The sequence below is a fragment of the Artemia sp. Qi Xiang Cuo genome, chromosome 19, assembly GCF_049724085.1.
Source record: "Artemia sp. Qi Xiang Cuo chromosome 19, ASM4972408v1, whole genome shotgun sequence".
NCBI classification, from domain to species: domain Eukaryota; kingdom Metazoa; phylum Arthropoda; class Branchiopoda; order Anostraca; family Artemiidae; genus Artemia; species Artemia sp. Qi Xiang Cuo.
The window spans coordinates 43,272,840-43,296,760 of NC_142812.1; the positions used below are offsets into that span (position 1 = coordinate 43,272,840).

At 36.3% G+C, this 23,921-nt stretch overlaps 1 protein-coding gene across 1 annotated transcript in view; it reads right to left on the bottom strand.

Annotated features, from left to right (window-relative positions):
• The window catches only part of Arfip (ADP ribosylation factor interacting protein arfaptin), a 58,959-nt gene that overhangs the window by 22,121 nt on the left and 12,917 nt on the right, over positions 1-23,921 (bottom strand). The window contains exons 3-5 of the mRNA XM_089105662.1: positions 13,626-13,769; positions 2,444-2,608; positions 193-302 (exon numbers count right to left, since the gene is read on the bottom strand). Coding sequence (XP_088961788.1) covers positions 193-302; positions 2,444-2,608; positions 13,626-13,769 — 419 coding nt within the window. The remainder of the gene's footprint in view (positions 1-192; positions 303-2,443; positions 2,609-13,625; positions 13,770-23,921) is intronic.

The following is a 23,921-nucleotide window of genomic DNA, read 5'->3' on the forward strand; positions in this document are numbered from 1 at the left end:
CGGTTGGGGTGGCAAGATATTATAAGGAAAGATTTAAAGGAAATGGGAACTTCCTGGGGGGGGGGGGTGTAAAGATGGAGGCTTTGTATAGATTGGGATGGAGGAGCGTGCGTAGCTGTTGGCCTCAGGCGGCTTGAGTTGTTGCTGCAGTGAGTTGTTAGTAGTAGTAGTAGACTGAATTACTAGGCATACCTGTGTATCAACCACAGCTTGAAAATTAATGACTAAATTTTTGGCCAAACGTAGAATATTCATGTACTTCTTCTGCGTATCTCGAATTCGCTCGATGTGATTCTCCAGATCTAAATGAAATGAACCGTTTATCAATGAATTAATTTATTATACCAAACTAATTATAAAAATAATTATGACAAGACGAGTTAGTGACACCTTAGAAGCTTAGCTCATAATAAAATAGAACTAAAATTTGCAGGGAAAAGGCAGACAAAAGAAAAGAGCAAAAAAGAAGAGAAGAAATGCAAAAAAACAGAGACAGGGGGAATTGCAATCAACAATAATATACATTTGTAAAATTTCTTTAAAGTCCCTAAATGCGGAAAAACCCCTAAATTCGGTGATAAAACGCCAGTCGTGACATCACTGGGTATAGCTTCAGATTTATGAAGTTTCCTTTTGAAACTTCGTAGTTTGGTAAACTAGCGTTTGTATACATTTTGTTCAGGCCTCTTTGGACGAAGCTTTTAGTAAAATAGCACCAAAATCAGCCGAGCTTCAAGACTAGTTTAGTTTAAAATATAATTACTGAGCGAAATTTGTGTAAGAACGGAGAAATTCTTCGCATTGCTTTGAACTTTTTCATCTCTAAAATTTTTTGGCGCTTTCTTTGACGTTATCCTGATTTATACAAATGATCTACAATGAAAATTTCGCATGATGCCATGAATGAGCCCTCTCCTGATCTTATAGGACCATAGGTTCAATACAATCACTCATGTGACGTCATTCATAAGAAAACTGTTTTTAAGAAATTAAGGCTCTAAACAAATTTTTCCAAAATTGTGACCTATCTAGATCGTTTTTTAGGCTAGAAAATGGTAATATCCCAATCTTCAGGAAAAATGATTGAATTGAAGTTATCAAGTATTTTGCAGTAGGTTGCATCAAGACATGGCTAATTGTAGAAAGAGAAATACCAAGATAGATAGTCCAAGTAATTGAGAGGCAATGTTGAAATGGCTGTGGCACGGGTAAATAAAACGCCAATAAAAAGCCGTTTTCGAGAAAAAATATATTTAAAATTATTACTCGTTTAAAGATATAAGATATATTATGAATTGACAAGGTTAATTTTCTTTTCATTTTTATTACATCAAGACATTTGTTTTGGAATGTTTACATAAAAAATGTACCATCGTTGGAACCTGAGCTTCCTCCACTTAAAACAGCCACTTTAGACTTTTTGCTACTTTTCAGTCGTTCACCAACAACACAAGTCATTGTGTTGGTTATGTGTTGGCTGAGACTGAACCACGGGCCACGTATTTCCAGTCAAAGGTCAACTCACTAGTCCATCACTGGACCCAAGATAGTAAGCTCAAGTGCCTTGAACTCGCCTGCTCTATTTTTGACGTAGTACCTTGAATTAGATGTTGTTTTCTTAGACCACACTGCCTTTCTATGACGAACAAATAAGCTTTCAAATGGGGATAAATCCATTTATTTAGACAGTGAAAAAAAGGTACAAAACTCCAGATATTTCGATCACATATCCAGTGACCGTCTTCAGTAGAAATACTAAAATAATAAAATTGAAGCTCGCATATTTGTACACAACAAAATAAATAAATTTTCGGGTCATTCATAAAATAATGTACTTCCGGGTTATTCACTAGATTATCTTCAGAGAGAGTTCATTGACAAAGTTCATTCATTAAAATACAATGTTCATATGGGGAAATGAGATCAACCCAGTAAACAGCTATAAACTCAACATTTGGTTTGCAATTGGTTTGCAGCCACGGAAGGCTTTGCCACCTTCATTGGAAATTTGTTTTACATTTGGTCAAGATTAAAGAAGGAAATTTACATCAAGAGTTTGAATGAACTTTGTCAATGAACTGTCTCTGAAAATAATCTAGTGAATAATCTGGAAGTTCATTATTTTGTGAATGACCCGAAAAGTTATTTATTTTGTTGTGTATAAATATGCTAGTTTCAATTTTATTATTTTAGTATTTCTACTGATGACGGTCGCTGGATATGTGATCGAATATTTGGACTTTTTAACCTTTTTTCACTGTCAATGGATTTATCCCCATTTGAAAGCTTATTTGTTCTGCTCTATTTTCCATTACTATTATCATTATCTTTTTTTCCTTTTCATTATCTTGACTTATTATTATCATTTTACTTTTTTGCTTATTATGTCAAATTTTATAATTCCTTTTTGGAAGACAAGACGGATATCAAATTAGGTTATTACCAGTATCAATAGTTCGAGATGACTTTCCCAATTTTTCCGCAATCATTTGTTTCGTGCATTTATATGTGGAAATACTCCATGACTTGAAAACATCTAACTTCGCAGCAGTCGGGCTCCGGTGATCCCGTGCCAATTGAGAAACCACTTGGCTACTTCCAGGTGGACCTGTTCAATAGTACAGATAAATATGAGACATTTAAAGTACAACTGGACTAACTAATTAAAAGAATAGCCCTACGAAATGAGTTAAAAGATGGAACACAACTAACAAGAAACGAAGACCTTTTCTTACCTAGACAATGGCAAACATAAAATTTGATAGGAATGCGCTTCCACCTCCCCCTTCCAGCTAAACGTGTTCAATAGTAAAAAGGAATATGAGATGTTTAGGGTATGGTAAAAAATCGCTTTCCAGACATATTCTTTGGCTTACTTATTAGTTCCTCCTACACCCACTGATTGGCGGTGGCATAAGGTGACAACCCCTGAAGATCTTGCAGACACAGGTCCTCAAAAGATTTTCTCACCAGTGTAGCATCCTTGTGTATGCATCGGCAGTGTCGCCTTTTCCCGTTCAAGTCTTCTAATGCCAGGGGGGATTCGGTACCAGAATCATGGGGGAGCCTGATATCACTTACACGAACCATGTGTCCCCAGTACCGCCATCTTTTATGAGGATGCGATGGAGGCAGTTATTTTTAAATCCTTGTATTCGTTTCTCAAGCTGTTTTGTAAGTGCCAATGCATCACATTACTACATCAGTACAGAGAAGACTTCATTGTTTAGGACTAAGAGCATGAGCTTCGGGGAGTATGCAGAGTAAAACCAGACTTTAGTTTGACAAAAAGCGATGCCTGCATAAGCAATGCCTTTAGTAATTTTGTGCTTCATGCTTCTGACAGAATTTATTAAGCTTCTAAGATACTCAAATTCTGCAAATCTGCTAGCTCGTCAAAGTCAATATTCAGTGGCCAGTCCAGCGCTGTATTGACGTTGTTGCGCATGACTTTCGTCTTTTTGGTATGAACTAAATTTTATATATATATATATATATATATATATATATATATATATATATATATATATATATATATATATATATATATATATATATATATATATATATATATATATATATATATATATATATATATATATATATATATATAATAAATGTATTTCTTACCCGTCTACAAAAAGGGGAATGACGGCGTACTATATAAAAAGAAAAACGGAACATGAGCACTAAAAACTTATTTTCACCATAAATAATCAAATCAATTTGATATCACTATCAAATTGATACACTATGCATAAGAAAACTTTCAGCAAGGGTAACAACGGATGAGTTGGTGAGTCAGCCAGGAAATTTCGAAACTTCGTTTAGTTTTTTACATTTGTTGCTATAAGAGGGATGTCTCTTACTTCCACAATTTGTACATTTCATAGGGGCAGAACACGGTCACTCACGACTGGAGGTATGTCCTCCAGAACATCTAGTACACTTTACCGCATTTTTACATTCGGAAGCTACGTGTCCATAATGTTGGCAATTGTAGCAGCGTTTCAGAATAAACAGGAATTTCTCTATCAGAAAGCAATCATATTCGATCCGAATACAGAGTCGGATTGCAGAGGAAAGGGCACTTTCTGTCGGAAAATACATTTTGAAAGTTGACGAGCTTCCGATACGGATAGCTCTTGTGCATTCTGGTGAGGCAATTTTAAGTCTTTTTCTGCTACACAACTAGGTATCCCTTTCACAACGCCGATGAAGACGGGCTCGGTCACTTTCGTTGTCACAGTGTCGCTTTTCAGGTTTTTTGCAATGTTTTCAGCCGAAACCCGGTCGGAAACTTTGATCAGTCAACGACTTTTTGATGACTTGATACAAACATCAGTATTGCTAATGTAACACTTCTCAATCAACTGTCTTTTTTCCGTGAGATTCGATACTTCAGGTGGATTAGCCACAGCAACGGAGAAAACTCTTTTCTCAGAAACGTTCACTATCTCCTTATTCGCACCTGCAGCACCTTTTACGGGTGATTTTGTTGGCGTTTTGAATTTTATGTTCAGCGCTTCTTCCAACTTGCGTTCGATTTTTAGCAGCCGGCGCGACATATCTGCACGTGCCTTAAAACTGGCTTTGGCGCCCTCCGAAGGATCATACATGCAGAACACCTTCTCGTTACTGATATCATTTTCTCGAAAAATCACATAGAAGTCGTATAGTTTACTAATCAGTTCTTCCTCTGTACTCTTCTTATGAGTATTTATCTGACCACCCTCTTTAAGTAAACATTTTCTCGAGTTAAAAATTGAACCTTTTTCGTAAGAATCGCAAGCCGTAACGTATACATCTTTCTTATGAATTTCAATGTTACTGTCAATGCATTACAAAATATAGTTCAGCAATCCATCCCAGAATACTGGCATGACGCCAGCGCACAACGGAATATAGCAAGATGTTCACTTGTCACTTGTCAACAAACATAGGGAAATGGTATCAGTTGGTTTATTTGTACTAGATTTACTGATACTTCTTAGCTAGACCATAAAGAAACAATATCTGTTCGTTTTAAAATCCAACTCTGCTCTTTACTTCCCCCAGGAAAAATTTGTCATTTTTTAATTAATAATGTAATGTTACGAGAATAAATTAGCATTCCTTCTCTTCCAACAGTTCTTAGTACTTGTCCATTATTCAGAACACACCAAAGTTGGTTCAGTTTACGGGTACACGGGTCAAAACAACCGAGACGCAATATCAGTCCTTTCACTGCGAATAAAAACTGCTTTTATTCCTATTTCAATACTGCATAGAAAACAAACAAATCAGAGACTCGCATTTTAAAAAATTCAGAAAATCATTCCAATTCAGAAAATCATTCCAAAATATATATACATATACATATTATACATGCATATAGTATGTTACAGGTAAATATTTGAAAAAATAAAAAATTATATTTTTACAGTATATATATATATATATATATATATATATATATATATATATATATATATATATATATATATATATATATATATATATATATATATATATATATATATATATATATATATATATATATATATATATATATATATATATATATATATATATATATATATATATATATATATATATATATATATATATATATATATATATTGTATTACTTGGTATAAAAAAAAAAAAAAAAAAAAAAAATTGTCTTCCTAATTTAGTAACTGAAATAAATCAGCACTTGAAGAATCGTTACTCATCCATCCAATCATCTAAGAAAAAACAGCAAATCCAATCCAATAGCCAAAATATCATATCCAAAATAGAGCAAATTCAACATTAATAAATGTAAGTCGTTGTCCAAAACCGAGCAAAGGCACCTTAAGTCTACAAAATTAATATTTCCCAAGTAATCACCACATATCAGAGCTCTTCAGAGGAAAATTCATTTCCTCATGCGGGTTTCAGCGCTTAAATATCCTGACACAGGCAAATGAGTGCACCTGCGAGAGAACCATATGGTATACTCTTATGTAGTGTCACCTATGGAATATCTACGAAAAATACAATACCCAAAAATATAAAAATACCCAACAAATTTTAGCAAAGCTTCTTTCACCATCACTAGCCCAGAACTGATTCAAAATAATATCTACCCAAATCTGAAAAAATATCACATCGGCTAATTTACCTCCAATATTTGCATAACAACGAACTGTCAAAAAATACCCATTCACTTTCGTACAAAACCTTCTAAAAACTTATTTCAACCTACCCCCTTTAACTAAACATCTGCTTGTATCGAAACATAATCTAAATTCAAAAAATATAGGGAAGAGAAAAAATACCTCCAATAGGTTACATCAAAATATCATTCAAAATTTCTTGATAACTTTTATTATACTTATTTAAAAGTTCATTATACTGAAAACTTAAGTTTTTTAAATTGCCAAGAAAGTTTATTGGCGGAAAAACCTCTTACGATTAATTTATGGCTAAGCATTTGACTTCTACTTTTAAAATCAATGTAATTAGCATAAATTCTCGCATATCTAAACAGTTGGGAATAAAAAACTGAATATGTGATATTTGAATGTAAATTCTTTTAAGGAATGGGAAATTAACAATTTAAAATTGAAATAATCTGTTTTATTATATATTTTAAAAACTAATTTATTATTATGTGAAACATTAATATCTAAATCAAGAAAATGGTCATAATTGCCTTTCCCATCACTAGGTTCCAGACTTAACTCTATTGGGTACATGTTATTCGGAATCTCTAAAAATTCTGCAAAATTTATCACCAGAAGGCCATCTAAATATCTTTTATTTGAAAGCAAATATTTTATATTACTTGGGTTCTTTTTATCAATTACAAACTCATATTCTAAATGGCTTAAAAACAGGTCTACTATGAATGGACTAGCGTTATCCCCCATAGGGATTCCAATACTTTGCTTATACAGATTACCGTTTATTTTTATAAAAGTATTAAATAGAATAAATTCTAGTAAATCATAAATCATGTCCAAGCTATAGCATCTTGAACTAGTAGTACTATTAAAGAAATTGGTCCATCTATTCTTCTTATTATAATTGTCAATTTTTACAAGAACCAAATTAGACAAAAGGAAAGCTTTCTTAATAATCTTTTTTAAATTTCAAAACACCAAATTAATTGGTAGATTTGTATATAATGTAGTGAAATCAAATGAGTACACTCTTTTGGCTGAAACTATAGCCAGAGAATTTATTACTTGCAATGAATTATTGACACTCCAATTCGGATTGAAATTAGACAGTTTTTTAATTCCCAAACAAAATGCCTCAAATTTATTTCTAATTTCCCCTAAAATACACGACAGGTCGTGTCGCCACGATTCTGGTTGCGCATCTGGCTAAACCAGCAATAAAGCGTGGATTAGAGGGATTCTTATGAAATTTTGCCGTCCAATATAAAAAAAAAGGAAATTTTTATCCTTATCATTAACTTTAATATTAAATTTTGTAAAAAGTATATCTCCTATTCTTTCCATTAAGCTATGAGTATATATATAAAGTCCGCAAATTGGTGAATGTCGACATTCACCGGTGAATGTCCGAAATACTTTTTTTCTTGCATTTAGTCAGCGTTGCCAGTCAACTTTTTCAATTTAATGCAAGGTTTGATGATGACAGGTTAGGTTAGATTTGGTTAGATTAAACAAAATGGATAACTTAAATATGCGAGTGCTTTGAAAAATATATAAAAGTTCATGGTTCAGGAATGTCCGGAGCTCTTTACAACAATTTAAAAAAAATAGTCACATTTATCATTCCAGCACCCATGTTTTTTGGGACATAACTCCCAAAGTCCATTTTTGTGAACTTCTTGGTCCATTTTTGTGAACTTATTACAGGAAGTGCAGCCTATACGCTATAATAAATGTGATTACGCTTTTGAACCTATTATTAAAGAAATGTCTCAAACATCGAAATTTACACAGCATTTAGAAAACCAGAACCCACCCAATTTCACAAGACAAAGGAATAGTAAAAAAAAAGCATCACAAAAAAAAAAATGTGAGCACTAGAATAAATCTGGAGATGTCTTTGAAGTTAGCATACAAATTTGCATTGGGAATAGATACTAAACATTAAGAGCTTTTGTTCAGAAACCACAAAACAACCCGATCTGGGAAATAGAAATAGTCAAAATTATTACACAAAAACTATGGGTAGTACAATAAATTGAGAACGCGTTTGAAATTGGTATAGAAGTTTGTGTTAAGATGTTCTTATTTAGGTGCTCCCTTTCTCATGATTTGGAACCTTAATTTATAGGTTGATGATATTGATCCTAAAAAGACATCATTATTAATACCAGCACTCTGATTGTTATCAACTGACAGATTTTTTTTATAATAAAGTTAGAATCATCCAATAATCAATGAAAGTATTCCAGGATTTTCAAAGAGGTGAATGGACATGCTACTAGATTCACAGACCTCGCGTCTACAAAAGGAATACAAAAAGAAGATTAAGCAAAATGCAATAAACCTAAAGAATTCGTATTTATAAACAACTAGATTTCACAAAAAGAAAAGTAAAAGCAACTGTTACCAGTTAGCAACTGTTTCATCATTAGATCTGAACAAAAATCAACACCACTATGGGATTTTCCACAAAACGAATTTGTGGAAAATCCCCTAGTGGTGTTGATTTTTGTTCAGATTCCAATAATGAAACACTTGCTAACCAGTTAAATGGTCATTTGGCCAGAATAATCCAGTCTTTGCCGCCTCTTGACGTATATAAAACGAACCAAATCAGAAAATTCCACATGATGACGTACCTTTACCTACTATTTCTGAGGATCAAGTTTTTAGTAAAATAAAGAAACTAGTATACTAGTATAACTCCCATAGATATTCCAATTCAGCTTATAAAAGCATTTCCTGACAAATTGACTAAGCCACTAACACAAATTTTTAATTGCATTTCAACTTTTACAGTTTACCCACAAATATGGAAAATGTGGTATGTTACTCCAATCCCTAAAAAAGATACTGAACTTAATTTCGATTGTGTGAGGCAAATTACTTTGACCGCCTTGTTCAGCAAAATGCATGAAAGTTTTGTAGCAAATTAGCTAAAAGCTGAAGTTGAACCCCTCCTTGATCCTCATCAGTACGGTAACAGAAAGAATACATCAACATCCCATTATCTAGTCAGTCTTTTACATTTTATTTTTAAGCATGTTGATGAAACTGGTAAATGGCTAAACTTAATAACAATTGATTTTTTTTTTTCCAATATTCACGGCGCCAGGTACTTCAAAGTATGTGATATGCCGCTATTCATTTACCTCTTTCAATGGCCTCGAGGTTTTAAATGTCTATTGAACCTTCTTTTGAAGGTGTCGACAGAGGGATTTGCAGGGATAATATCCCCAGGAAGATCGTTCCGGATAGAAGTACAACGCCAGATGAAGCTGTTCCTCAAGTACTCGATTTTCAGCGCATCCTCCTTTAGATAATTAGACCGAGCTGTGTGCCTTCATGCCTGCCTTGTTGGCTGGACAAAGGGGGGCATAATTCGAGACAGATCGTCTGAGGGAGGCGAATTCATGTACTTGTAGAAAACAGCCATCGACGCTACATCAAACCTTTCATTTAGAGGCTGGAGCGATTCTTGTGTTGAGGCGCAGCCCGCCCTATTTGCTCTATTCTGGATCTTCTGAATTGGTGCCAACAGCGTTTTCGGAGCACCAGCAAATAGCGGGTATCCATATTCAGCTATGGGTCTGATGCAAGACTTGTAGAGTGGGATAATCGAACTTGATGGAAGAAGGTTTTTGCAGCGAAGAGTAACTCCCAGCTTTCTTGCGCAGGAGGTTCTCACCCGATCAAGGTGGTTGTTCCAAGAGAGATCGGTGGCGAAATGAATCCCCAGTAGACGAAGCTCGTCGACTCTCTTTATAGCTTCATTTTTGAAGATGAAACTGGGGTGTTCACGTGGCACCCTTGATCGGGTAATGAGAAGCTCCTTTGTTTTCGATGCATTTAAGTTGATCCATGCATCAGACCACTTTTCAATTTTCAAAAGATCCTTCTGTAGGGAAAGGGAGGCTTGTGTTGGGACTTCGTGTTTAGGGACGGCTGAGTGTGTCGTGGTATCGTCGGCAAAGTGATGCAGAGGGTTTGCTAGGTAATCTCTCATGTCTTTTATGTAGATAAGGAAGAGCGTAGGTCCCAAGAAACTGCCCTAGGATACCCTTGATTGCACTCGGTATTTACTGGAAGTAAACACGCCTAGAACAACCTGCAGTGAGTGATCGTAAAGAAAACTCTCAGTCACTTTTAACAGACATCCACAACCACAATACACATAGAGTTTCTTTAGCAGGCCACGGTGCCATACTCTGTCAAAAGCTTTCGCAATGTCGAAGGATAGTAGCCTGATGTCTCATCCCATTCCCAGAAGTTCTATCCAGTAGTTCTATATTGGGCCACTAGGCAGTCTAATGTTGAGTGTTTCAGGCGAAATCCATATTGGTGATCGCATAGAAGGTCATTTGATTCCAGGTACTGAAGAAGTGTTTTATTGGAGACGCTCTTGTAGACTTTGCCAACACAGGAGAGAAGGCTAATAGGCCTGTAGGAGCCCACGCTCGTTGGATCGCCTTCTGGCTTTAGAGTAGGCAGAACATGGGCGGACTTCCATGTTCGTGGGAAGGTTCCGGAGAAAAAGCACAGCCGGAAAAGCAATGACACGGGCCCAGCTAGTTCGGCACTGCAGGACTTGAGGACAACATTTGGTATGTTGTCAGGACCCGTGGCTTTGGTCACATCCAGATGTTGCAGAATGCCAAGGATCTTGGGAGCAGAAAAATTCACGCATTCCAGGACAGTGTCGGTTCGGTCGGAGAATTTTGGCACTTCTCTACCGTCATCGTCTAGATTTGAGGATTCGGCAAAAGCCTTAGCAAGAGCTTCAGCCTTTGCCTGTGGATCTTGTACCACTGTCTCGTTAGTCTGGAGAGAAGGAATTGTGGTCTCTTTGAACGATGGTGAAGCTTCCTTAAGGATTCTAGACCAATGCTGGGCCGAAATACGTTGAAATTTGGTGGCGAAATTCTCCATATGCTGATCTCGGTACGGTCGAATTACACAAACCGAATTTGGGAGTACATTTGGGGATGCACTGCTGTCGTATTTGCTCTTCGAAAGTAGCCATCGCTTGTGTGCCTTTTGATTTGCTCGGATTGTCTTCTTACACTGGGCGTTGAACCAAGGTTTGTCCTTACTGGTTACCTGGATCCGCTTTGAAGGGATATGCTTTTCGACAGAGTCAACTATGGCCTACTGGTACTTATCTGCAGATTTCTCTGGGACTTCCAGGAGGAAGGCTCTCCACTGCTGAGAAAAAAGAGTGTTTCTCAAATCGTCCCAATCACCTCTTTTGTATAGCCAGATTGTTTGCTCATGCTTTACTGGAGGCGGAATACGTAGGTTTCCACGTGCAACGACGGCAACGTGGTCACTGGTGAAAGCATGAGCGTCTACCTTAAAGGAGTCAGGGTGATCTGTAAGGAATAGGTCTAGACGAGATGATCCGTTTGGGCCGTGATACGTGTCGAAATCGACAAGTTGTTCCAGCCCGTAAAAGAGAGATAGATCATACAAGTTCGACCCTTCCCTATCAGTATTTTTGCTGCAAAGCCACACGCTATGATGGACGTTGATGTCTCCATGAAGGATAGTGGCAGACTTAGCGTACTTGCCCCGAATATATTCAAGGGAGGCTTCAAAACAGTTGGTAATTTGCTAGGTTGGAGGGTTATGCCCGGTACCGACAGTTATAGATTTATCCGGGAGGGTCACCTTAACCCACAGAGATTTTTCGCCTGCTGGATTTGGTATATTCGACCATAAATAAAGTCTATGGCTCTCTAGATAAACTGCCACATCTCCTCCTCCGTATTTAGCGCCGTCAGTACGCTCTCGATCCCGCCTGAGGAGCGTGTTTCCCTGTATGGCAACCTCACTGCTCTCAATTTCTTGGTTTAGATTGGTCTCAGTGATGCACATGATAGATGGCTTGACCGAGTTCACTAAATGTAGGAACTGGTCAAACTTAGATCTGAGACCTCGCATAATGCAGTGGGCTACCGTAAACAGGTCCGTTTGGATGGTCGGTGGACGTGCTACAGGTCGTCATCGAAATGGCTGTTTGGTCCGAGGCTTTTTGTTGTTAATCGTGACCAGGTAAAAGAAGCTTTGCCGGGTGGTTAGCTAAACAAAGCCCATAAATCCATTGCCATGCATCATTAGACGGGGAACGGTGCCACCTGCCACGCACCTCATTACCGCATCTTCAACATGGAGGTGGTACCCCATAATGGATTAGGATTCGGCACAAGTACCTCCCACCTATTTTAAAAAGGGTATTGATTTGATTGATCAAAACATTTTAATTTCTAAGCTTTTCATTGATTTTAGAATGAATCCTGCTGTTATGAAAATGATTCAGAGTTTGTTAATAAATAGGTTCCAAATTCTAAAATATAAGAAGTCTTTCTCTGAACCTGAGCCAGTTTTTTGTGGCGTACCTCAAGGTACCATTCTGGGTCCTATTCTTTTTCTAGTTATGATCAATGATATTGCTAATGATTGTGAAAACCACTGGAAATATGTTGACAAGCTTACCCTTGGATAAATTTGTGAAGCAAATGAATGTAGCAAAGCTCAAAGTTTTAATTGATAACGTGAAGACTAAAGCTTCCAGTTCAAATATGACAGTAAATCTTCAATTTTAATTATTTCATTTTTAAATTCTTCTCAATCAAACTATCTACCAACTATCTCTGATTCTCTTAACGTCAGGAAGATCAAACTCTTTGGAGTTATTATTCCTAGTGGTTTAAAATGGGAAACAAGCACATCTAGTCTATCAAAAGGGTGGTAATGCTGGGCTGAAGATGATAAAGCTGCTGTCAAGACAGGGCGCCCCTACAGATCACCTCCTCCAAACATTTACATCTTTCATTCACCCAATTCTGGAGTATGCAGCTCCTGTACAGCGTTTTGGACTGACGGCTCTACAGAGCTAAAAAAAACAACTCTAATGATAGTGTCAAAGCAGGCAGAAATGTTGTATGAATAGCTGCTGACAAAGTTTAAAATGCAAACTCTGAAAAAAATAAAGAGAGAAACTCTGCATGGATTTCGGAAGAATATCTCTGATCCACACAATCCACAAAACCCCTTTCCCCCCTCAATCCACACCAAAACGACTCCCGCGCAGGGTTGCAGTGCCTGTTAAGAAAATTCAGCCGGTACGCTTTGCCCATCAGCGGTTAGCGAAAAGTTTTATATCTAGTTTTGTCAACATATATAAAGAAAATCAGGAGGATTGATTAGTGTTTTTTTTTAATATTCGCTTTTTAATGTGACTATACCAAATGAATTTAGCAGTGCCATGAAGATTTTGGTGAAAATAAAAGTTTATCTATCTATCTAAAAAATTATTATACCAAACTGTCAGTAGGCCTACAAGAATTAATCTGATTACATTTTTAATTTAAGATTTAAATATATTATCTGCACCTAAACTTGAGAATTAGATAAACAAGGCATTACAACAATGTGTCTGAATTATTAGAAAAGGCCAATGTATCATACTTGAGTTGACAGTAATTCCATTGTTTGGCAGTGACAGAGGTCTTGGGGCAGAGAATGGTTGTTCATCTGCAGTAGTTGAGTAGGCTCTTCCAACTGACTCCTGAGATCTACTTGGTTCCATATCTGTTGGATATACGTCCAAAACTACAAAGGAAAAAGAATACTTAAAAGAAACTACGAAAGAAAGAGTATATAAGGAAATAGTGGCAATCATATAGGCCTGCTAATAAAAAAAAATACTACTGACTCTTGACCCTACTCTGCAGTGGCTGATTAGGCTTCCAACTAACTTTTGATATCTACTTGGTTCCACATCTTACATTCTGAATCCTTCATGTGCAAGACCCTCAGTGCGATTAGGGAAACATCCACTCTACAGATGGCTGTTAGTTAATTCGCCAAAGCCGTGTGCTTGTTATTTTTAATAATCAAGTTTAAATGTTGTGTGTGTAAAAACATTTTCTTAGAATTGGTTATAAGTTTTTGGAACTATTAAAGGTTTCCAATTTTGCAACTGCTTCTGGAAGTGAGTCCCAGTCACCTGTAGCTCAGACACTCCAACTATCTATAGCTACAGGTTTGAACACTTTTTCATGGTGTCCTCTTGTGTTGTTTACTTTTTCAGGGTGGAAATATTACTGGAAAGACAGTTTCTCCAGACTGTGCTTAGTTTTTTTTTTCAATTGTATCTAGTCTCCTCTTATTTATCTATATATCAGGATGGATTATGTTCAGTTTGGACAGACATTCTTCATAGCTTAAGCCTTTTAGATCAGCAAGGAGTTTGGTGGTGCGTCTTTGGACTCTTTCCAGCGCAGTCGTGTCTGTTTTATAGTGAGGCCCCCGAATTATATTCCCATAACTCTGTTTTAGGTCTGACAATCCCCCTATAAAGTTTCAGAAAAGTTCGGTTGTAGAATTACTCGAAACTTCGCCTGATCAGCTTGATAAGCTGTGATGCTTTGGAGATTGTCTTCTGAATGTGCTCATGAAATTTTAACTGTAAGTCAACAACATTATCAAGACCTTATTCAGAGTCAGCCAGTCTCCGTGGTATCCTGCATCCCTATTAGACATTTATTGTTAGCTGGGGTATTGGATGTCTTTTTCTTCACTAAGCACAGGACTTCAATCCTTAATGTGCTGTAAGTTTAGAACTAGGCTTAGAAAGTTCACAGCTAGAATGGCATTGTCTTTTTGTAGTATCATTACATCTTGAGATGTAAAGATACTTGTTCAATACATGTCCAAGATTACAAAGAAAAAAGGCATATAAAAGAAAATACTGCCAGACATAAAGGTCTAGTAACAAACTAATTTGTTATTGACCCTGAAGCCTAACGTAAAGATGCTGAGTGAGTTCATCCAATTGACAATTGAAAACTATTTGTTTCTATACCTGTCTGGCATATTTCCAAGACTACAAAAAAAAAAAACTAAAAACAAATCCTGGCAAAGAAATATGCCTGCTAACAGTAGCAATTTTAGGCCCGGGGCGTATGGGGGGGGGGCAGGGGCAGCTGCCCCCTAGAACTTCAAATTTACACTAGGTATGGCTGAAAAATTAGATGGTTCATGGTTGAAAAAATAGATGGTTGAAAAGGCAGTTGAAAAAAGGTAGATGGCTAAAAAAGCAATTGATTAAAGGTAGATGGTTGAAAAGGCTGGAAATAAACAGCTGGAATGACAGAATAAAAATCAAACAAGAAGCAATTATCCATAATGTCTTGGAAAGATTTATCTCTAGTCCAAGAAGATTAATGCTGAAGCTTATTGACGATTTATGGTGATTACTTATTAATAAAGATTTCATAGCTATGATAGAACTTACTGGCAATGTAAGGTTTTGAGAACTGCCAATATAACTTCCGCCCCCCCCCCGTCCTTCATCACAGAATCGGCTGCCCCCCCCCTAGAGAAAAAGCTACATACATTCATGTTTCAGACCTCGTAATCTGGGGGGAGGTATACCATAGGGGTGTAAAAATAAAAGGAATTTAATATCAGATGTCAGAAAAAATAGATTTACAGCTGCCCCCCTTGTCCAGGCCTAGAACCACTGCCTGCGAATAGACTACTTTACTATTAGTCCTTAAAGTCAACAAAGTCTACACTGTGACCTTCGTAAAATCGAAACATGGGCACAAGATTGACCACTCGAATTCAACACAACAATGTGCAGTATCCTTCACTTTGGGAGCAGCAACCCCCATCACCAGAACAACATGTTCAATCCCGATTCACTGGCTGAGTTAGTACTAAAGACAAGTCCTAAAGAAAGAGATCTAGGAGTGATGATAGATGAACAATTGAAGTTCCAGGGCCACTGGCAGCAAGCAGTTTCAAAAGCTAATTCAAGCTTTGGTCTCCTCAAACGCACCATAACCAGCCACTCCCGTACAGTCTTTCTAAGGCTCTATAAGGCTATAGTTAGGCCTGTTTTGGATTTCGGTAAATGTCTCACCTCCCCTTCCTATAGGAATGATACCAGTCTAATTGAGGGAGTTCAGAGGCATGTCACTAAGTGCATAGCTAGCCTACAAGATCTCCCATACAACAAGAGACTGGAACGCATGCAGCTGCCAACACTCGTCTTCAGACGCCACCGTGGTGATATGATGCTGACCTACAAGTATAACACACAACCAAATAACTCCCTTTTTACCAAACATTCAAGTCAGGACCATACAAGAGGACACTCACAAAAGCTGTCAAAACGTTCTGTCAATACACGAACGCGGCAACAGTTCTCCGAGCGTGTTGTCAACGATTGGAATAGCCTTCAAGCTGAAACGACGACTGCACCCACGGCTGCGTCCTTCAAGTCCAGACTTGACAAGGAATAGAATGACAAGCCATGGAAATATGAGTGGGACTGTCCGTCCCACTCAACTACCGACTGATGTCAACTTCATCATAATGACTGTCTTGCTAGGAGGCTGATGCTGCTTTGGGCTTAAATTGCATCTCTCCAGCAGACCTCTCTTATGGCGTGTCACTGGACTCTAACACAGTGAGGAAATTTTGCCATCATTGACCCGGAGCACAACAGATCCAGTATGGACCTTAATTTCGCTCCGAAGTAAGAATTAAGGTAATTAAGGTAAAGGTTTTCTGCTGACCTTTCTTTAATAAAGATGTTTTAATTTCAATAAAGTAACAGGCCCTTTTCCACCAGATTCTCATTTCACCAGCTGCAATCTTATCAGCATTTGTAATATGGCTCTTTACTTTTCTTTGGAATACACTGTTTTTAGAAATCACTTCTTTAATTTAATAGAAAAACAAACATAATTAACATTTAATTTAATTAAATTTAACATAAGCTATGCTACAATAGTCTTCTTTTTCTATAGTGGTATTTTTAAAATTGTATCAAAGTGGAAATGCTCATTTTGGGTTTGGTGCTATCAGGAGGGGGGAGGGATTATCTTAGCCTAAATTCTGAATCACGCCTTTTTTATGTCATAACAAGGAAAAATGAAGGAAAAACCCCCTCTATGTTTCTGTAAATTGGCTCTCCAGCCGCCATTCAGAGGGGTGACATTCCTTTACATCTGACCTTCCCAGCTATACCACTATTTTTAACTTTACAACATGTCTTTTATTCTTATTTATGTTTATACAATTAGTTTTTAAGCCTGAAACCCTGAAGGACTCCAAATTCTATGAAAATGTGATCAGAGAGCACCATTAAACGTTAGACACCCACTCTCTCCCTAAAAAACATTCTGAACCCACAATACTCAGAGTTGGACGTTTATTTACCAATGATACAATTACAATCAATTATTATTATTATTCATTTATTGCCCGTCAAAAAAAGGTACAAAAGGTAAAGTAGACGTGTACCATGAGTAAAATGCGATGTATTTAAAATACCAAAATAAAGTTCCTTCTTTCTAAAGATAATTCTGACTCCTATAATTAAGCTAAATCTAGTTTCAAAAATAAAAAGTCCTTAATCAGCAAAGAAAAGAAACTGCAGTCTTTGGATTTCGCTAAGACAGTGAGCAATAAGAAAGATGCTACGCACAATATTTCTAAGGAAGTTTAAACGATAAGAACCGTGTGAACGCCTAAATCATCAAAAATATTTAAGACGTATTATTGGACGAGGGTTCGCGTCCTTGGGCCACGCGAGCCAATGGCAAGCCAGTCCTTACAGCGCAGGACGAAAGAACTGCGTTTGGTAGTGGGGTAAAAGTGCTTTTTAAAAATGATTAGTAGATCAGAGTCGAGATCATTCAGACAAAATTCTTATTCTTCCATCGTTGTCACCGTTATTGTCATTTGAAGTGACCCATTGCTGTGCACCTAAGTATGTAAGTTCAATAAATCTATTGCCTTTTTTATCTGTGTTTATTTCATCTCATATGTCTGCATCTAGTCTAATAATAGGTAACTAGTTCGTATGTCTCCAAGGTAAACGCTCCCAAAGGAATCTGATCTCCAGATAGGTCGAGAAAAAAGAGGCCACATTTATATGTCTACATATTCAATTTTCTCCCATTAATTGAGAGCGGCGCTAGCCTAGTTGACACAATCTTTAGCGCTATAAGTGGCGCTGTCGGAGAAATTACAAGGTTTATGTTCATGACCCTTGGGCATAATATCGCCTTTGACGCGGTCAGCATTTAGTACCACATTTAGTATGAGCCACACAATATTTCTACTGCTACAAATGATGTAAGTCGGAAATTGGTGGAAAACTGCGAACTAATTAGGCTATAAAAACTTTGTAATTTAAATTTGATTATTGTAGAGATACAGACATATAAATAAAGTGATTAGGCCTATTTCCGCTAAGCTACTACAGGGAAACCCTTTAGATATCTCATAGGAGATAATATCCTACCCCAAAATAGGCTAAGTGAAAAAATAAATTTTTTTTGAGTCGATTCAATGCTTGTATACATATGTACTATATTTTTATTTTCTTTAAGTTTTAACTGGTGGAAGTTGGGAAAACTAGGTCGAGTTGACTAAATAAAAATTGTATATTGAAACAGAAATGGCTTTGTCAAAAGAGGAAGGTAAATGGACTTCGCTTTTACCGGCACTCGATTTAGCAAAACTTCTAGCAGCTTTGCTTGAATTTTGGCTATTAGAAATAAATTTGTATCCCCTCAAAGAGTTGGTTACAATAGAAAAAATGGATAAAAGGCACAATGAAGAATTGTAAAATGAAAAAAAAAAAAAATGGTATTCAGTTTTTAGCAAGTAGAAGCAAGTGTATAATTATTAGTTTTTTTAGTTTTAGTAATAAATGCAATATAGTAGTTCCGTATACTACTAAATAATAAAGTATTTGTACCGTGAATTGAAATAATAAAATAAAAAATAATACGCAAAGAAAAACAAAATCTAGCTGGACCGATGAAACATTGGTAGAAACAGAAGAAGTTTAGGCATAATAGTAGCAAATGGGGTCCTAATTCAGCCTTACTAGAGGTACAGGCTATAAACTTATTGTTCAAGGATAACACTGCTACTGTTGGGGTTCCACCCCTGTTTCTTTTCCTTTCAGATAAATGACCTATTTTCGTTTCTTTAATTACATTTGTGACCCTTTTGAAAGAATGCAAGTAGAATATTTTCTACAAACTGTGTAGTATTTTCCGTAACCCAGGCAGGGTAAGAATAGAGTTACAAGGCACCGTCATTATATTGACAGGGAGGGTTGTTACCTCCAAGGAGAGAATAGAGATTTTCTAGCCATAACCCAAGGCAGGTACATTTGGCTTTAGGGAGTGGCCATTTGATCACTCGATCGCGTTATCATACCCTGGGACAGGGTATACTGTAAATAGGGTAGTACCAAACCCGATATTTGCCGAACCGTTGGGGTAAGAGCGGGAATCTCACTAACATTTGTGCCGACAAGGGGTTCTCCCCTTCGAGTAAGTGGAATAGCAATCTTTTTGCGTCATTCGAGTAAGTGGCATAGCAATCTTTTTGCTTCATTCGAGTAAGTGGCATAGCAATCTTTTTGCGTCATTCGAGTAAGTGGCATAGCAATCTTTTTGCGTCATTCGAGTAAGTGGCATAGCAATCTTCTTGCGTCATTCGAGTAAGTGGCATAGCAATCTTTTTGCTTCATTCGAGTAAGTGCCATAGCAATCTTTTTAGGTCATTCGAGTAAGTGGCATAGCAATCTTTTTGCGTCATTCGAGTAAGTGGCATAGCAATCTTTTTGCGCCATTTTTGCCTTTAAAAGTGGTGACCCCGCACATACACCCCAATAAGTGGTGCCAGCGGTAGCTAGCACTACGAAAATTGGCGGCAGCGGCATAAGCACACATCCAATAGGAAGCTTAGCAAAAGTCGCCGAAGGAAGCAAAAAAAAAAGAGTTGTTACCCAGCTGTGACTGGAACTCTGCATAAGGCGAGAAGTCTGGCGAAGAAGACCTTTGGTCACAGAAAATGGAGGCATAGGGATAGGTTTAAAAGGGTTTCCATTACCTACACAGATGACCTTCATATGATGTTGAAATGATTATGGTGCTGAAAAAAATTCAAATTCTTAATTAGCTCCGCGAGATCATTCACAAAAAATTCAAAATGGACTTTTGAACCATGGTTGCTGCAGAGCCAGGTAGATGTAAAACAAGCCAGTGTTCATGATAGTTTACGGGGGAGAATTAAAAATGCATGAATATATTTTTTTAGGTCGAGTATCATTTGTATTGCTGGGGTCGACTCCCCTCGCACACGTTAGGTCCCCTGGTGGATAAATATCCGTGTTATTTGCGGTTATTAATTTTATGGGTTATTTGTAATGATGGCAAATATCAGACTTAACTTATTGCTTTTTTTATAAACAGATATCATTCAACACAATTAAGAAAGGTCGTCAAAAGTCTGTCTATTTTTCTTAAAAACTGCTTATTTGAAAATGTCAATTTTCTTTTTATGTTGTTCTATTTATATAAGAGCGAGAGAGGATGAGCATATTTAGGTTTTATTTTTGTTGCTAGACATAAGACATACCTTAGAACTTCAGTTTAATTAAATCTACGTTCAATGTTTTGTTACAACAAGCATCCTTGATTGCTATACTTTGCGCACCTTAGACTAAATTAGTCTATGTTACTAAGGATTTGATTAAGTTTTAGATGTCTTATTTTTGTTAGTGTTATTTCTATGCCCTTTCAAAGGATAATAGAAAGGTTGGAACAGAAAATAACCAAAAGTAGGAAGCTCGTGGTTGACTGAGAACGACAAGTGGTGTTGGACCACGTCTTGTGGGAAGCCTGGGGAGGAATTCAAGGCACATGATTGTTTTTTGTAGCTTTTTTTTTTGTTTAAACGAACGTAGGAAGGGATATTTCTCAGTCCTTCAAGTTTAAAAGATTAGTATGTTTATGCCAATTAGGGCCATTCAAATCAACAATTAAAGGTTGAATAGAAGCTTAACTGAGTTATTTTTTAGGTTTTTGAATCAGAATGCTTTGAAAGAGAAATAGAGAGCTTACTTTTTTATATCTCAGAGGCAAAAAAAAACAAACACAAAAGCTTTTTAATTTTATTATTTTATATCTATGACGTATGCTGTCCTACAGCTCTGTGTTAAACATTACTTTCAAAGAGAAACAAAGGCATTAATGTCTTTAGCTCCTTGGCGATAAATTTAATTTCATTAGTTTATATCTATGACGTATACAATAACAGAGAGATCACTGTTCTATAGTTCTGTGACAAAAACTTCCTTTAATTTCATTGGTTTATCTTTGACATATATTGTGCTTTCATTTTTGTGACATATTTTCGCAAGTCAGTCACGTTATTTATTACCTATACTGACTCAGGGCTCCTCAGATTTTCTATGAAAAATCGACCCATGTCCGAACAAAGATTAATGTCATCAAAAACAAAAATTTTTTTTTTACTAATCGTTTAATTTCTACCAATAAGAAGACTGCAAGGTGATGACGGTGATATCTTTACTAATGGTCTTATACATGGATTAAGACAAGGCGAAATCTCATCTCTACAATGGACATAAGAGCTTTCTAAGATGTAGAATCCCTACAACCATTATTAAACTCATTAAGACAGGGCTCCTTGTGTATGTTTTGCAGTACTACTTCGGTATCTACCCCTTTCTTAAGTTCATTTGTATGAAATTGCCTTCCACGTGAAGATTGGAAAAAAAGTATTTTTTAACTATGAAGAAAATTAATCAAAAGTAAATCAAATATGCCTAACTTGACTTAAAAATTCGATAATCTGACACTATTCATAGCTAGAGCTTGATCTGAATCGTGTTTTACTCTCATTTTTAGGTTTTTAGTGTTTAATCTTCCTTTTTTTACTTGCCGTTTTGTTCGTTTTTCTTCCTTAAAATATCAGTCAAATTCTTATTTAATTATTCTAATAATCAATCCGTACCCAATTTTTACTTTAATTATTTATTAAAATATAATTTCTCAATAAATTATTAATTAAAATTCAATTATCTCAATTAAACTAATTAGAACCTGATAATTTATTCAAGTTAGACTAAGGTTTATGTTTAACTTGAAAAGTGAAAAACGTGTATTTTTGTCAATTTTTCCTGTTTCTCCCTTTTTTTTAGTTTATGCGAAATTTACTTGAGCAACATGTATATTAAATTATCCAATTCTGATATAGTGACTACTAAAGAGATTTCCTCTTGAAACCTATATTTCTTCACCCCCATTATACCCGTACAATTTTCAGCCAGTTTTCAGTATATTTTGATAGAGCAAATTTGTTTTTATTAGCTGAAGTAAACACGATTAGTTCGGAGTGTCGGGTATTTTTAAAAGAATTTTAGTTTTTAAACTATGCAATTCAGTAGGCTATACCCTTCTATCTGGCAGCTTTATAAAAAAAAAAAAAAAATACCAATACAGAAGCGTCTAATTATGAGCTGATCCTGTTCATATTTATGAACACTATCATGATTTCTGTTCGAAGAGAAACTGTTGGAACTTTGCCTTGTTACAATAAAACAGAAAGAATAGACCCAAGTTACAAAACAGAATTACTGTTACAAAATGTGGGTACGATAACCATAAAACAAGGGCGTCGACTCGTAACTAAAGAGTCAACCGTCCGAACGCCGTTAATTACCACAAGCACAAAGGTAATAAGTCCCGAAATAACTATCTTCAAGGTGATCAACCTGTCGTACACTATTCCCAATCTAGAAAACGAGGAAATAAAAACCTCGATATGGTCAAAAATAGAGAAGAATAAAGGGACGATAAGGCTTACAAAAATAAGAGAAGCATTAGATTCGCAGATTCCCCTATTTACAAATGAAGACCAAAGATTAGCGTACGTAGATAATAAATACGGATTGTTCTCGACCAGTTTCTGGTGGAACATATTATTGGCCGTATGTTTCGTATTCGCAACCTCCCTGACCATAAGAACCCTATTGACTTTTAATTACGGAAAAATCATACGAATAAGAAGACGAAAACCAAGAGAAGAACATGGGGAAACAGCTGAAATGCAGAGGTTAAACCCGGAGCCCCATGAGAACGTCTAAGCCAAGAAATAGGGAAGACATTAGAAAACGAGTGGGTATAGAGGTCTCCACTCGTCCTTGTTATGTCTTGTCCCCTCATAGTAGTATCGTTTACGTAAAACCGTGGGGTTATGACGCTGCACATGCGTTTCTTATACAGCACGGACGTGCGTGAACTATGCAGGCATGAAATATATTGTAAAATTAGACCTCAAACTTAATAATGTAGGGTAAATTATGTTTATTTAATAAGTATTGGAGAATTATATAAGCCCTTTATTTTTATTTAATAAGTATTGGAGAATTATATAAGCCCTTTATCGATGTTTCCGTTCTCAAAACAAATTTGAAGACATCTCTGTTTTAGATTCTGTTTTATATGTTTTAATTCTGTCTCATAGCGTAGAAATTAATGTACCCAATCAATACGTGACTTATTTGTACTATGAGTGTTTACTTTAAAGAACGTGTGATTCTGCCTTGTTATTTTTATTACAGGAAGTAAATAACCACATCGATTATTGAGCATTACAATGAGCTGCCCAGTACAGCTACGACCCAGCATCATCTATTTTCATCATATCTCAACCAACGAAGAGTCATCACCTTAGACTCCAGGAAATTTTCATCCCAGCTTCGTCTACGAAAACAAAAGTTACCTTCGATCGTCGTTTCTTCGACCATGAACCATATTACGCATCAGGTAACACTATGTTTAAAGTTTAATTCTGACAACCCCATCGATCAATACAAGATAAACGATATTTAACGATATTTGAAGTTAAATGATA